At 34.9% G+C, this 14,330-nt stretch overlaps 3 protein-coding genes and 1 pseudogene across 15 annotated transcripts in view; 1 reads left to right on the top strand and 3 right to left on the bottom strand.

The window, feature by feature from the left end:
- Positions 1-14,330, bottom strand: part of LOC114179483 (vacuolar protein sorting-associated protein, putative (DUF1162)) — a 68,115-nt gene that overhangs the window by 33,832 nt on the left and 19,953 nt on the right. For 10 of the 13 annotated variants that reach the window (XR_014994136.1, XR_014994138.1, XR_014994137.1 and 7 more), the window contains 4 exons: positions 2,837-3,492; positions 2,618-2,735; positions 2,401-2,529; positions 2,091-2,182 (listed from right to left, as the gene is read on the bottom strand). Coding sequence is in view for 10 of the 13 variants with exons in the window: in XM_085671762.1 (XP_085527888.1) it covers positions 2,091-2,182; positions 2,401-2,529; positions 2,618-2,735; positions 2,837-3,492 (995 nt within the window). In the remaining 3 variants the exon portion in view is untranslated. The remainder of the gene's footprint in view (positions 1-2,090; positions 2,183-2,400; positions 2,530-2,617; positions 2,736-2,836; positions 3,493-14,330) is intronic. The other 3 variants (XM_085671760.1, XM_085671761.1, XM_085671764.1) reach the window with 3 other exon arrangements.
- Positions 3,501-9,072, bottom strand: LOC146887925 (uncharacterized). Its single transcript, XM_085671769.1, has 2 exons — positions 8,670-9,072; positions 3,501-8,594 (listed from the first exon to the last, which is right to left on the bottom strand). Exons 1-2 carry the CDS (start codon positions 8,913-8,915, stop codon positions 8,244-8,246), a joined length of 597 nt encoding a protein of 198 aa, XP_085527895.1. The 5' UTR covers positions 8,916-9,072; the 3' UTR covers positions 3,501-8,243.
- Positions 9,060-11,545, bottom strand: LOC146887926 (uncharacterized; annotated as a pseudogene).
- On the top strand, positions 10,414-11,959 carry LOC146887927 (uncharacterized). Its single transcript, XM_085671259.1, has 3 exons — positions 10,414-11,024; positions 11,097-11,487; positions 11,562-11,959. The coding sequence occupies exons 1-3, from the start codon at positions 10,414-10,416 to the stop codon at positions 11,925-11,927; spliced, it is 1,368 nt and encodes a 455-aa protein (XP_085527385.1). The 3' UTR covers positions 11,928-11,959.

The raw sequence follows: 14,330 nt of genomic DNA on the forward strand, positions 1-14,330 counted from the left end.
CTATTGGTTCTTGCTCCTCCAAGTGACTAAATTTCCTCTAAGAAAAGTGCAATATTAGGAGGTCAATCTTTTGTTATCCATGGAACCTACAAGGTCAACATTTGTTTGGGCTTCTAGGATCATCTCATTCCCCATTGAAATGGAATTCCATTTCCAGAAGTTCCTTTCAAATACGGTAGAAGGCGATAAATAACTCTCAAATGAGTCTCCTTCGGATTATTCGTGAACTAACTTACAACCCTTACAACATAGGCAATGTCAGGCCAAGCGTGAGAAAAGTAGATGAATTTCCCATCCAATCTTTGATAAGATTGTCTATCCACAACTATACCATGATGGGAATGAGCCACTTACACGCCTAATAAATATTTCAATATGCCTAACTCCTTAATTTCAAATTTTGTTATCAAACATTTTTTTATGTTACAATTAAATCATTTACATAGGATATTAGTGCAATAACTTACCCTAAAGCTAAATGCTTAATATATAGTGTATGGTTACCTTGACTTTGCTTGTACCCAATCGTCTTCATTACAATAGTAAACCTATCAAACCATGCTCTAGGAGATTGTTTCAATCCATAGAGTGCCTTCGTAGTCTACACACCTTTCAATTGGTTTTAAACTGACCTGTGACCTCCATGTAAATTTGTTCCTCAAGAACGCCATGCAAAAAGGCATTTGTGACATCAAATTGCTACAAACTTCATCCATGGTTAGCTACTAGAGACAATAAAATGCTAACCACGTTCATTTTTGCAATAGGTGAAAAAGTTTCATGATAGTCAATCCCATATGTTTGAGAATATCCCTTAGTTACTAAACTTGCCTTATACCTTTCTATTGTCTCATCTACCTTGTTTTCAATAGTCAATACCCACCTACATCCAACATGATTGTTTCATTTAGGTAGATCCACCAAGTACCTACTTTTATCCTTTTCTAGAATAACAATTTCAATCTTCAAAGGATTCTTCCATTCCTTACTATTCAATGTCTTGTCCACAATTTTTGTAATAGTGACAGTAAATAGATGACCAAGAAAGCTTTGTGATTACTAGATAGTTCGTCATAAGACACAAAGTGTGACAATGGATAACTTGGCTTTTTAGAACATGCTTTAACACCTTTCCTTACTTCAATTGGAAGCTCTTGAACTTCGACGGTTGACATATTTTGTTCTTCATTAATGTCAAGTATTTCAGGTATAGGTTCAAATTCATAGACTTATGGTGATTGATTTACAAACCTTCTGCTTTGTGAGTATGCTTGGAGTGGATTGGCAACACTCTGAGTTTGTTCTCTAATTATCTTTAGGCTTGATAGAAAAGGAGAATGAATAGGAGAAGGAACATGACTAGACTCAATAGATAGTGAAATATTAGATTTATTTTGGGAGAAAAAGATTTTTTTTGTTAAGAATAAATTATCCTTATCTTCAATGCATGGTCTTCCCCAAAAGATAAGGTTGAAAATATATATTTTCATCAAAGGTCACATCACAAGACACAAGGAATTGTTTTGTTGGAGAGTGGTAACATTTGTATCCCTCTTGGGTAAAAAGCAACCAATAAATATGCCACTCAATAGCCTAAGGATCGCGTTTCCCCTTGTGAATAAAATGAACATGTACAAAGGATACTTTGTCAAAGACTCGATATATAAGATGATTTGTTATCCTAAAGTCCAAGAAAAATTCGGAGACTAGATGGATGAAACTGATATTTAGTGTTTTGAAGGGTAGACGATTAACCAAATAGATAGCAGTAAGGATAGTTTCCTCCCAATATTGTTTTGGTACATTTTTAGGGAGAAGAGATACTCAACCTACATTTATGAGACGCTAAATTTTTCATTATGCCACCCCATTTTGCCAGGGCAGTTTCATACAAGAAGATTCATGAATTATCTTGAAGGAGGACAATGTTGTACAATAAATATAAAATATATTGTCAGCCTATTAATCCTCCTAATTATGGAATGTAATTAAAACTACTGGATATGTACTTAAAATTGTACAAGGAAATATTATCTACAGCATAAATCAAAGGATTATGACAATATACAAGGAAACAGATAACTGCATACCTTAATAGAATGGACGCAGATTGCTTTCTGGGTATTATTATACTTTGCTGGTCAAAGTGAACATGTAGATTTAAGCCTGTTTGATTTTCCACCTGCCATCTAGCAATTATTATTAGTAGATCATAATTATAACAATTGCACCACTAATTTGGTAGAGCATAAAACATTATTTTATTTGACATAAGGTAAACGAGATATAGAAAAAGAGAAGCTCACACCAAGAATTACGAGCTTAAGAAAAAATAGAAAATGAAAGATCATTTATTAGGTTCACTTGTTTCTTTATAATGGTAAAAACAAGTTGATGCACCATAGCTAGAACCTTGCAGCAGTTAGTTTGAATGATGGAGTTTCGGAGTGAGTAAGGACCAGATAGATTCAATTTCCCAATCAAAAAGAGAAGCACGTCCAATGAATTCTCATTCAAGAAAACGTCCAGCTGTCCAGATGATCAATAAATTTTAGAAATAAAGATATAATGTCGAAATAAAAATAAAGAACCAAAAGACAGAAACAATTCTAACAACCTCTTTCATTCTGCAGAAGTAATTAACAGGCACAGCAAGAGATCTATTTTCTGAAAGCTGAGCTTCCATGTTAGATCGGTAAAAAAGGCAAATTTCGCAAGGATGGAGAAGTTCTCCCCTAAATTTATAAAAAAATTAAGTAATATCAGGAATGTAGTTCAATTTAGATGTGTAAGTGTACAGGAGGAGTGAACATTTGAAATGAGAATTTAAACTAACCATAAGTTTCTTTCAACATCAAAATAATGTGCTTCTGCACTTGATGTGCTAATGACCCTGGATTTCTTTGCTAATGTTTGTATATTGAGTTGTGTACTGTTCAGGAGCAAGCAAATGAGAGGGAAGAGATACTCCGTATCTGAAAGTTCATGAACGATATTCAAAGAAACTTTTTCAACTTTAATATCAATACAAGGAAGTTTTCCACCCTGCCAGGAAGTACTTTCTTCATCTGTGTATAGTGTAGTTTCGGTAGCCATTCTAGGATAGCTAGCCATCTCCGAAGCACTGCGAGCTGCAGTAATATCATTAAAAATTTTGAACTTGATTGGATTTCCAGGCTTCCTGACAAACTCTAAAGCATCATCTACAAAAGCAATAGCAGAGTCGTTCTTTTTGTTCACAAGGTAGAAATTCCTCTTGAAGGATTGATTGTTAACCTCTGAGTCAATGAATCCTACATCATTTTCGCCCTGAGCAGGATTGGCTCTCCATAGTGCACATCCTCCATCATTAGTACAACAGATGTCAACAAAACATGATCCTGGTCGAAAACTTAATCTCAACGGAACACCCATATCATTCTTAGCAAACAATGATATAAAGGAAAACCACAAAACTGTAGAATTCCACCCCCTTTGACGACAATGCTTGACCTGTGAAAAAGCTTAGTTGACACATTTGTTATGTACACATCATGATACTAGAGAAAAAACAGCCCGTATATCCAATAAAAAATACATGAACTTTAGCTAAAAGACAAAGCAAAAAAAAAATTAAATTGTTGGAGAACCCACATCAACGAAATAAAGACAATTTATAGTATACGTAGGACAAACCTCTCCACATAAGCCGTTTTGGAAGAATGAGTTAGGTTTAACTGACTTTCTAATATGGTATTAGAGTCTATCGTAGCAAGCTTTGTTAGGCCAATCGTGCTACCTGATATCGAACCACCCACAAATATCTAGTCCCGCACACAAGATGCCGATGCTTGAGCGTGTAGAATTGGCAAAAAAATCCGTCCCAGCTGATAAAATCCATCAGGAATACTAAATGGATATCTATTAAGAAGTGGACTTTAAGCTAACTCAACCCTACAAAACCAACTTGTAAGGTAAGGTTTGCAGCCACTTATACATTATGAAATTGTCTTATCTCTAATCGATATGAGACTTCCAACATACCGTCCTCACACCGAGGCATACATCTCGTGAGTGGGATTAGACTTTAATCGATGGTTCGATAAGGCCCGATAGCATGTAGAACAATAGACCCAACAACAAATTTTGTTAGGATAGACTCTAACCCATGACTTTCTTACCATGTTAAGAAGTAAACTTTAACCCTAACTCAACCTTACAAAACCGGCTTGTAAGATCAAGTTTGCACCCACTTGTATACTATGAAATTGTGTTATCTCTAGTCGATGTAGGACTTCCAACAATATTTGTAATGGATACTCGCGAGTAATGGGTATGTGTATTTAATTACATGTTTGACAATGGGATGGGTACAGATATTATGGTATTCGACTCGTGGATACTCGCTACCCGCTTATAATTTTTTTTTCTTGGATAAAATTATTAGTAAGTTTATTTTTTTATTTTTTTTTTAAATCAAATAATCAAAATAAAGTTACTAGTGGAGGAAATAATTATTATTGAAGAATTGTTTAAAATTTAACTTGATATATATATATTTTTTTATTTAGGCCTATAAAATTGAAGTTACTTTTTGTAAAGATTAATTTTTTAAAATTTATATTTTGGTGCAACTCATTCAAATTTGTATTGCATTAATATTTTAGTGCGTAATTTGATTTGAATAGTACTTTAAAATAAATTTTTAATTTAGTTTTATATTTTAAAGATTTGGTTTTAAGTAATTTTATTTAAAATTAAAATATATAAACATTCGGAGAATCAATGGATACCCGCGGGTGTTTTTTCACGGATACCCGATGGGTAATGAGGCGGGTAATGGGATGGATTTTTTTAGGTTACTTCTGTAAGCAACCCGTTGCCATCCCTATACATGAGGGAGGGTGTGTTGAAGATCCCACACATCAACTACAGTAAGACCAATTTATGGTATATAAGTAAAACAAACCTCACCTTACAAGTCATCCTTTGCAAGGATGAGTTAAACTTAAACTCATTTCTTATAACAAACTACATTGTAGTTCACAAGCAAGGTGGAACCATTCATTATTCAGAGTTTTGCAACAGCATCCTCTCGATGAAAATAGATGATTTCATATAACACTATTGGAAGTTGAACCACATTAATGTTCTAGTGTAATGCAATCAAATTTTCCAATAATTCATTTACATGATAATTTTAATTAGGGATCTATCATCCGACGCACTAATCTTTCAGGGACTTATTTGAGTATTGACTCAATTTGATTGGGAAATATCTAAAAAAATATTTGCCATTATAACATATTGATTTTGTTCCTTATCATTTCTTTTCCATCATATGTAACAATTTTCATGTGTGCGTACCACCCATGGATTTCATTATATTTCTTCTCGTTTTCTCTCTTGTCAACATGGTACCGGGGCAATGCCCCTTTTGACTTGTTTCTCACCAATCATTTTAACATTGTGAATATTTTTAAATCTTTAACTAGTTAATTACTATCTCTAATTGAATGAATTGAAAGGGTGGTTGCTTTTACTAGACAAATAACTCGATTAAAATCAATAATTGAAACTTAATTTAAAAGTTCTCATGATTTAAATTAAAATGTCATTGCTTGTTTGCATCCTTCAAGCAGCACATAAAATTGTAATCCTATAAATTAGTCTTTTTTCACTTTACTTTTATAAGTCAAATTTAATATTCTATATATGATATAAAAATTTAAAATATGTAAATGGGTTGGAGAGGGCAAGCTGAATATGCCACCTTGTCCTGTCAAATTCACAGCATGCCAGCCAACCAAGCCTAGTTCGTTTTGTAATCCTTACAGTTTATTGCTTGGAATTAGAACAATTTGATTTGAGGAGTGTTTTATCACAAGGAAAGCGTGACGAAGTTAATAAATGTCCCACCAAAATAAGGTAAAAATATGATCAATTCTATTTTCCATTTGAAAAAAGGCATTATGCAGGTTGGAACAATCACCCTAAGCATGGTTTGGAAGGTTAAGTTTATTACAATCTTAAAAAAAAGTAAAGGAGATCATATACTGTTCATTTAATAGTCAACATCGACACGAGTGAAAATGCTGTGTATGTAGAATTGTAGATGAGAAGGAATGGATTTCCAGAAGTGAGAAAGAATGAAATGGTGTCTCTTTCCAAAATGTAACTGTAGTAAACATGGGATTATTAGGATAAAAGTATCCTAATATCTCCAAAGTACTTAGGAAAAATATTACTAGAATATATACATTTATTCCAGCAGATTTTCTTTATTCCCTCTCATGATTCAAGTTAGCATCAATCAAAGCTCCTGACCTTGTCCGTTGCCACTGTTGGGGCCACCTTCTGGAAATAAATTTAGGATAACTTGAGTAAGACCTTTTCTTCCAAAAAGGATTTTGCTGTCTGATATGACTTTGAAAACACGGTTTGTAATACCAAACACAGTCTCTCTCTATATCAGAATTTTGAAAGGGAATGAACTAGATTGGTACCAAAATTTGAAGATCTACAAAATAGACGTCTCCACACATGCTAAAGTTGTTGAAAAGGGAAGGATCTTTAAATTTTTACAGAGTCTGGACCTTGAATATGATGACCCAATCATGGCATAAAAACATAGGGAGAGAAAAATTGGCTCCTCTATCGAAAGCATTATTTGTTCTCAGGGGAGAAGAGACTCGGAGGGTCGTCATCTATAATTGATGAACCTCCAACACAAGTTCTATTATGACAATATGAAAACACTAAAGGAACACCTACTCCAAAGGTAATCATGGATAATATTGCTCATAGTGTAAAAGATCTAGGCATTCTAAGGAAATGTGCTTCAAACTCCCTGGGAGAGAAAATGTATTGGAGTGAATAGAAGGACTTGAAAGGAATAATTTGAAAGAAAGAAGATTCTTATTTTGTTAATTCATTTGAAACAGTACATCAATGTGCCAGCAGCGACGATACAGCAGCGACAATGCAGCAGAGATGCAGCAATGACGATGACAGCAGATGGGGCAGCAAAAGTGACAAAACCACAACTTGGGAGCACTTCTGGTAACCCAATAATTAAAAGAAATGGCTGCACTTCAGACAGCTAAAGAGAGCTGTAACTAAGACGGAAAAGAAGAAATGCAGAAGTAGGAATCCCTAGATCAGGAGCTCTGATACCAACTTGAAAGGAATAATTTGAAAGAAAAAATATTCTTATTTTGTTATTCATTTGAAACAGTACATCAACTTCTATATATAGAAAACTCAAACCCTAAAGTAATAATTACAAGAGATCTCTAGAATCTTCTAACTACTTGTAATATATTTAATATTCTACCAACAACTTTTAATATTGCATTTAATATCCAACTAACAATAGAAGGAAACAGAGGAACCTAACAAAAAATGGGCAAGCAATACTACCTTAGAGCATGAAAAAACAAATCAACCCACTATTCTACCTCCACCAAATCTTCAAACGAGATCCTATAAGAGCCTGATTGTCTGAGAAAAATAATTGAACAATTAAGTCCATGAAAGATAAGAATTCATTCTTGGGCATGTGTCTTAGGGTGTTTAGATTCTTGATACAAGAACCATTCATCAAATGATTGGTTTCCTATTTTTCCTATTCATACGTTAAAATGAATAGAAAACAACTCATTACAGTTGTAAATGGTGATAGCATACATACTGTGAATCAGGAATATAATGTTAGAATCATTTATTAAATTAAAGGGTGTTTTATATGTCCCAACACTGACCAATAGTCTTATCTCTAAACAAATCCTTACAAAAGACTTGAACTTTTAACAGTGTTTTTCTCCGCTTACTATGTCTTTCGGGACCCTATCACAAGGAAGACCATTTTAATTGCTAAAGTGCAGAGTGGATTGTATGCGTTAGAATTCAAGGACCCAAACAAAATAGGAGACTACATAAGTAAACTAGAAAATCATTAACAAAATTCCAGTGCTCATTATGTACTTTAGAAAGTTTTTTATTTTATCCTTGCTATATTTTAAATCTTTATGACAGGTGTGTTATAAGTGGATTTTAAGCCTAACTCAACCAAGATTGTCAAACTCGAGATTTTACGTAAACTCATGAGCGTCCAGTAAACTCGTAAGAGTTTACTTCACAAGGAAAAAATAATAATTTATATAAATAATAACCTAATTCAAACAAGTCCATAAAATTATATAGCTTAAAAGTATTTGAAATAAATAAGTTCATACAAATACTGTAAAACATAAATTCAAATATCAAATGTCTATATGTAATCCTCTAATGATATCATCATCTCCATCATCCAACTCCTCCCCTGATGACACATGTGCATCCTCACTGGCATCAAAAGTTATGTTATCAAGATCAAGAGCTAGATCTGTTGTTGGTCCATCTAAGGGAACATTTTGAACATCAATTTCACCTTGCTCAATCTCAACAACATCATCTGCCTCTTCAGTTATCCATTCATCATCTGATTCAGTGTCATCAAATGGTAGAGCAACAATTTTTCGAATTTGTCTACTTTTCAACTTCAAGTTATACATCACATAAACTAAATCATTCATCTTTTTCTGATGTAAACGGTTCCTTCTCTTTGTAGGAACCTAAAATGAAATATTAAATTTTAGTAAATATAAACCTAATAAAGAAAATTATAAACTATAAATAATTTAAATTACCATCTTGAATGAGCTCCAATTACGCTCACAACCCAAAGAACTACAAGTCAAGCTTAGAATTCGAATAGCAAATCTCTTCAACACCACAGTTGTATTCCCAAACATCTCCCACCAATCACTAGGATTTAATGCTTTCTTGCATTCCTTTGCATCTTCCATTCCAAAAAGACCTCTAGCAAAATGAAATTCAACAATTTGCAAATTAATTTTTCTTCTTTCTGCAATATCTGGCACCAATCTTCTCATACACTCATACAATCCTTCTTTAACCTCTCCACCATCATCACATCTAAAGTTAGGTTCATAGTGGAAGTGGGGGTTGAGAAAATAGGCAGCCGCATGCAAAGGCCTATGAAGTTGACTATCCCATCGAGCATCAATTATTCTCCAAATCTCTTCATAACTACATTCAATACCAAACAAATTTCAGACATAAGGAATTAAACTTTTAATGAGTTAAAGTTTGGAAGTTTACCTCTTCTTAATATTGTTAAAATTGGACCTAATCTTTTCTTTAGCACAATCCATCTCTTCATAAATGAAACCCATTGCGGGTTTTACATCTGAGTCCACCAATCTTAAGACCACCATAAAAGGGGCAGTAGCCTTCAAGCATGTGGAGACATTCTTCCAAAATCGGCTGTCTAATACCACGCGTTCTATTATTTTCCCCTCTTGTGAAGTTTCAAATTGGCTTGTCTTTCAAATTGGCTTGTCTTCCCTTCTTGATTGTCAATTCATGGACCTTCAAATTCTTTTCAAAATCTTCAAAGATCAAATCATTACAGTGTACAGCACATGGAGTCCAATACAATCGCTCTATTTTTTGCATCAACAAATCACCAGCTGCGTTGAAATTTGCAGCATTATCAGTGACAACTTGAACTACGTTTTCTTCTCCAACATACTCAACAACATCATCTAACATCTTAAAAACTTTATCAGTTGTTTTGGAAATGTCTGAGGTGTCAAGTGAATAAAGAAAAACCGTCCCTTTAGAACTATTGACCAAGAAGTTGCAAATAGAATGTCTTTTTTTGTCTGTCCATCCATTAGACATAATGGTAGAACCAGTTCTCTTCCACTCCTCCTTGTATTCTTCAAGCATTAAATTTGTTTTGCTCACAACTTGTTTCAAGAGTTTCTCTCTAATATCATGATACGAAGGTGGTTTGTAGCCAACTCCATATTTACCAATCATTTCACACTTCTTTGCAAATGCTGGATTTCTAATCACGTTGAAAGGAATGGCACTAGTGTAAAAGACTTCAGCCACTTAAGCATCAACCTCTTCTTTGAATCCTTTTTTCATCATTTGATTTATAGTTGCTTGGACTCCCCCTTTACAAGCATTGGCAACTGTTTATTTTCCTTTAAAGCCAAACAACTGATATCCTCCTTCAATACTTTCACTTTCTTCATCTTCTTCATCAATGATATTCAACTTTCTTCTCTTTAATGTTGCATGCTTAGCTTCTGCAACGATCTTTATCATCAAATTTTTTTATTTCTTCTGAAATAGAGGCACAAGGTTCAAAATCCTCCCTAGTTCTAGCAAGATGATGTTTCAATCTAAATATCCCTCCACCCACAATCTTTGAACAATAATTACATTTAATTTTTCTACCATTGCCATTAATATCAAACTTGTGTTTCCATCCAATATCAGACTGGTTCCCCAGAGCATTTTTACTTCTACTCTTAATAGATGAGGAAGCACTTGGATTAGTATCCACTGAATTTGATGCATGTTGTCGAGTATGTTGGAGAAGAAAACGTAGTTCAAGTTGTCACTGATAATGCTGCAAATTTCAAGGCAGCTGGTGATTTGTTGATGCAAAAAAGAGAACGATTGTATTGGACTCCATGTGCTGCACACTGTATTGATTTGATCTTTGAAGATTTTGAAAAGAATTTGAAGGTCCATGAATTGACAATCAAGAAGGGAAGAAAGATTACCACTTACATTTATGGAAGAACAATGTTGATTTCGTTGTTGAAAAAGTTCACTAAAGGTAGAGACTTGATAAGACCGGGTGTGACTAGATTTGCCACGGCATATTTGACTCTTGGTTGTCTTCATGAATTGAAAGCATCATTATTGACCATGTTTAACTTCGATGAGTGGAAGACAAGCAAATTTGGAACTTCACAAGAGGGGAAAAGAATAGAACGCGTGGTATTAGACAACCGATTTTGGAAGAATGTCTCCATATGCTTGAAGGCTACTGCCCCTCTTATGGTGGTCTTAAGATTGGTGGACTCAGATGTAAAACCCGCAATGGGTTTCATTTATGAAGAGATGGATTGTGCAAAAGAAAAGATTAGGTCCAATTTTAACAATATTAAGAAGAGGTAAACATCCAAACTTTAACTCATTAAAGGTTTAATTCCTTATGTCTGAAATTTGTTTGGTATTGAATGTAGTTATGAAGAGATTTGGAGAATAATTGATGCTCAATGGGATAGTCAACTTCATAAGCCTTTGCATGCAGCTGCCTATTTTCTCAACTATGAACCTAACTTTAGATGTGATGATGGTGGAGAGGTTAAAGAAGGATTGTATGAGTGCATGAGAAGATTGGTGCCAGATATTGCAGAAAGAAGAAAAATTAATTTGCAAATTGTTGAATTTCATTTTGCTAGAGGTCTTTTTGGAATGGAAGATGCAAAGGAATGCAGGAAAGCATTAAATCCTGGTGAATGGTGGGAGATGTTTGTGGATGCATCTCCGGAGTTGAAGAGATTTGCTTTTCGAATTCTGAGCTTGACTTGTAGTTCTTCGGGTTGTGAGCGTAATTGGAGCTCATTCAAGATGGTAATTTAAATTATTTATAATTTATAATTTTTTTATTAGGTTTATATGTACTAAAATTTAATATTTCATTTTAGGTTCATACAAAGAGAAGGAACCGTTTGCATCAGAAAAAGATGAATGATTTCGTTGATGTGATGTATAACTTGAAGTTGAAAAGTAAACAAATTCGAAAAACTGTTGTTGTACCATTTGATGACATTGAATCAGATGATGAATGGATAACTGAAGAGGCAGATGATGTTGTTGAGGTTGAGCAAGCTGAAGGTGAAATTGATATTCAAAATGTTCCCTTAGATGGACCAACAACAGATCCAGCTCTAGATGCTCTTGATCTTGATAACATAACTTTTCATGCCAGTGAGGATGCACATGTGTCATCAGGGGAGGAGTTAGATGATGGAGATGATGATATCATTAGAAGATTACACATAGACATTTGATATTTGAATTTATGTTTTACAGTATTTGTATGAACTTATTTATTTCAAATACTTTTAAGCTATATAATTTTATGGACTTGTTTGAATTAGGTTATTATTTATATAAATTAATTTTTTTTCCTTGTGAGGTAAACTCTTACGAGTTTACGATTCGAGTTTACTAGGCTCTCACGAGTTTACGTAAACTCTCGAGTTTGACAACCTTGCCGAAGAGCCCTCAACTAAGGCAAGCACATGTGTGACCGCAATTAAGGTGGCTTTCCAATGGTACTCCTATATATCCATCCAAATCACAAGTTCAATAATTAGTGGTGGATAAGGAGATATATTGGTGTTTGGTTGGAAAACTAATTTACCTGTCACACACAAAAGTATTTGTTGTACAATATCTCTCTCAAATATTAGGGTAGAATAGAATGATTTTATTGCTAAGAGTACATCGTATATTTGTACAAGATTGCAAAGATAATTTTAGAAATGTAGTAACAACACTTGTGATCAGACCCCTATTGTTCAGGGACATAATCAGATCCCTATTATTCAGAGATATAATCAGATCCCTGTTATTTAGGGGTATTCACATTATACACCGTAATTATAATTTGCTAAATATGGAATAATAAAATACGATTGTTGACATCTCCTTATAAGCTCACTTGAGACTGAGACTTTAAAATATGAGTAGTGGACAACAGTACCACTCTCCTCCTCTTCTATTTATAATGAAGCAAGTACATATGAAAAGACTACTCTAAGATACTAGGCATGATTACATGCAACAATAGATACGGCAGTAGGTAGTTTCCCACACTCAACACCCTACACATAGGGTTAATGATTCAATAGGTAATAATTCTAACACTCCCCCTCAAGCTAGAGCATACAAATTGTATGAACCAAGCTTGGAACAAATGAACTCAATCCGAGGTCCCCTTAATGACTTGGTCAACACATCTGCAAGTTGGTCATTTGACCCAACGAACTCAGTACAAATTTCCTTGGTCATCAATTTTTCTCGAACAAAGTGGCAGTCAATTTCTATGTGTTTAGTTCTCTCATGAAATACTGGATTTGATGCAATGTGGAGAGCAGCCTGGTTGTCACAGTACATCTTCATGGTCTGAATTTCACAGAAGTTAAGCTCTCGAAGAAATTGCTTTACCCATATGAGTTCACACGTGAGAGACGCCATTGCCCGATATTCAGCTTCAGCGGTGGATCGAGCCACTACATTTTGCTTCTTACTTTTCCAAGAGATAACATTTCCTCCAAGGAGGACACAATATCCCGTAGTAGAGCGTCTGTCAATAGGAGAGCCTGCCCAATCAGCATCACAGTACCCAGAGATTTGAACATTTCCTTTATCTTCATATAGCAAACCTTGTCCTGGAGCCTTCTTGAGGTACCTTAAAATACGGATGATGGCATTCCAATGTCCAAGACATGGAGTCTGCATAAATTGGCTAACAATTCCAACTGCGAAAGATAGATCAGGCCTCATAATAGTGAGATAAATTAACTTTCCAACGAGCCTCCTATATCTCTCTGGATCGGAGAATAATTCGCCTTCTTCTGTTGTTAACTTCTGATTTGGGTCCATAGGACTCTCTACTGGTCTGCAGTCAATCATACCTGTTTCTTGTAATATATCAAGAGCATATTTCCTTTGAGAGATTACAACTCCATCTTTTGACTGAGCTACTTCAATGCCCAAGAAGTATTTGAGGCTTCCGAGATCCTTGGTTTGAAAATGTTTACACAAGTGCTCCTTCAGTTGAGATATTCCAGTAGTATCATTTCCTGTAATAACAATATCATCAACATATACTATTAGGTAGACACATTTCCCAGGAGAGGTATGTTTGTAAAAGACTGAGTGATCTGCCTCACTGCGTCTTAACCCAAATTTCTGAACAATGGAGCTGAATTTTCCAAACCAAGCTCGTGGTGATTGTTTGAGGCCATATAAAGATCGATGCAATTTGCATACCATACCAGACTCCCCCTGAGCAACAAACCCAGGAGGTTGCTCCATGTAAACTTCCTCCTCAAGATCACCATGAAGGAAGGCATATTTGATATCCAACTGATGAAGCGGCCAGTGACGAATTGCTGCCATTGCAAAGAAGAGGCGAATAGTAGTCATCTTGGCCACGGGAGAGAAGGTGTCACAATAGTCAAGGCCATAAACCTGAGTGTACCCTTTTGCAACCAATCGGGCTTTGAGTCGATCAACCTGACCATCGGGGCCAACTTTAATTGCATACACCCAGCGACAACCAACAGCCTTCTTACCCGAAGGGAGGGGCACGAGCTCCCAAGTATGATTGCTTTCAAGAGCCTGCATCTCTGCAATCATGGTTTGTCCCCATCCAGGATGATCAAGTGCTTCATTCACATTTT

The sequence above is a fragment of the Vigna unguiculata genome, chromosome 3, assembly GCF_037176805.1.
Source record: "Vigna unguiculata cultivar grain cowpea cultivar isolate G323 ecotype 2 chromosome 3, ASM3717680v1, whole genome shotgun sequence".
NCBI classification, from domain to species: Eukaryota; Viridiplantae; Streptophyta; class Magnoliopsida; order Fabales; family Fabaceae; genus Vigna; species Vigna unguiculata.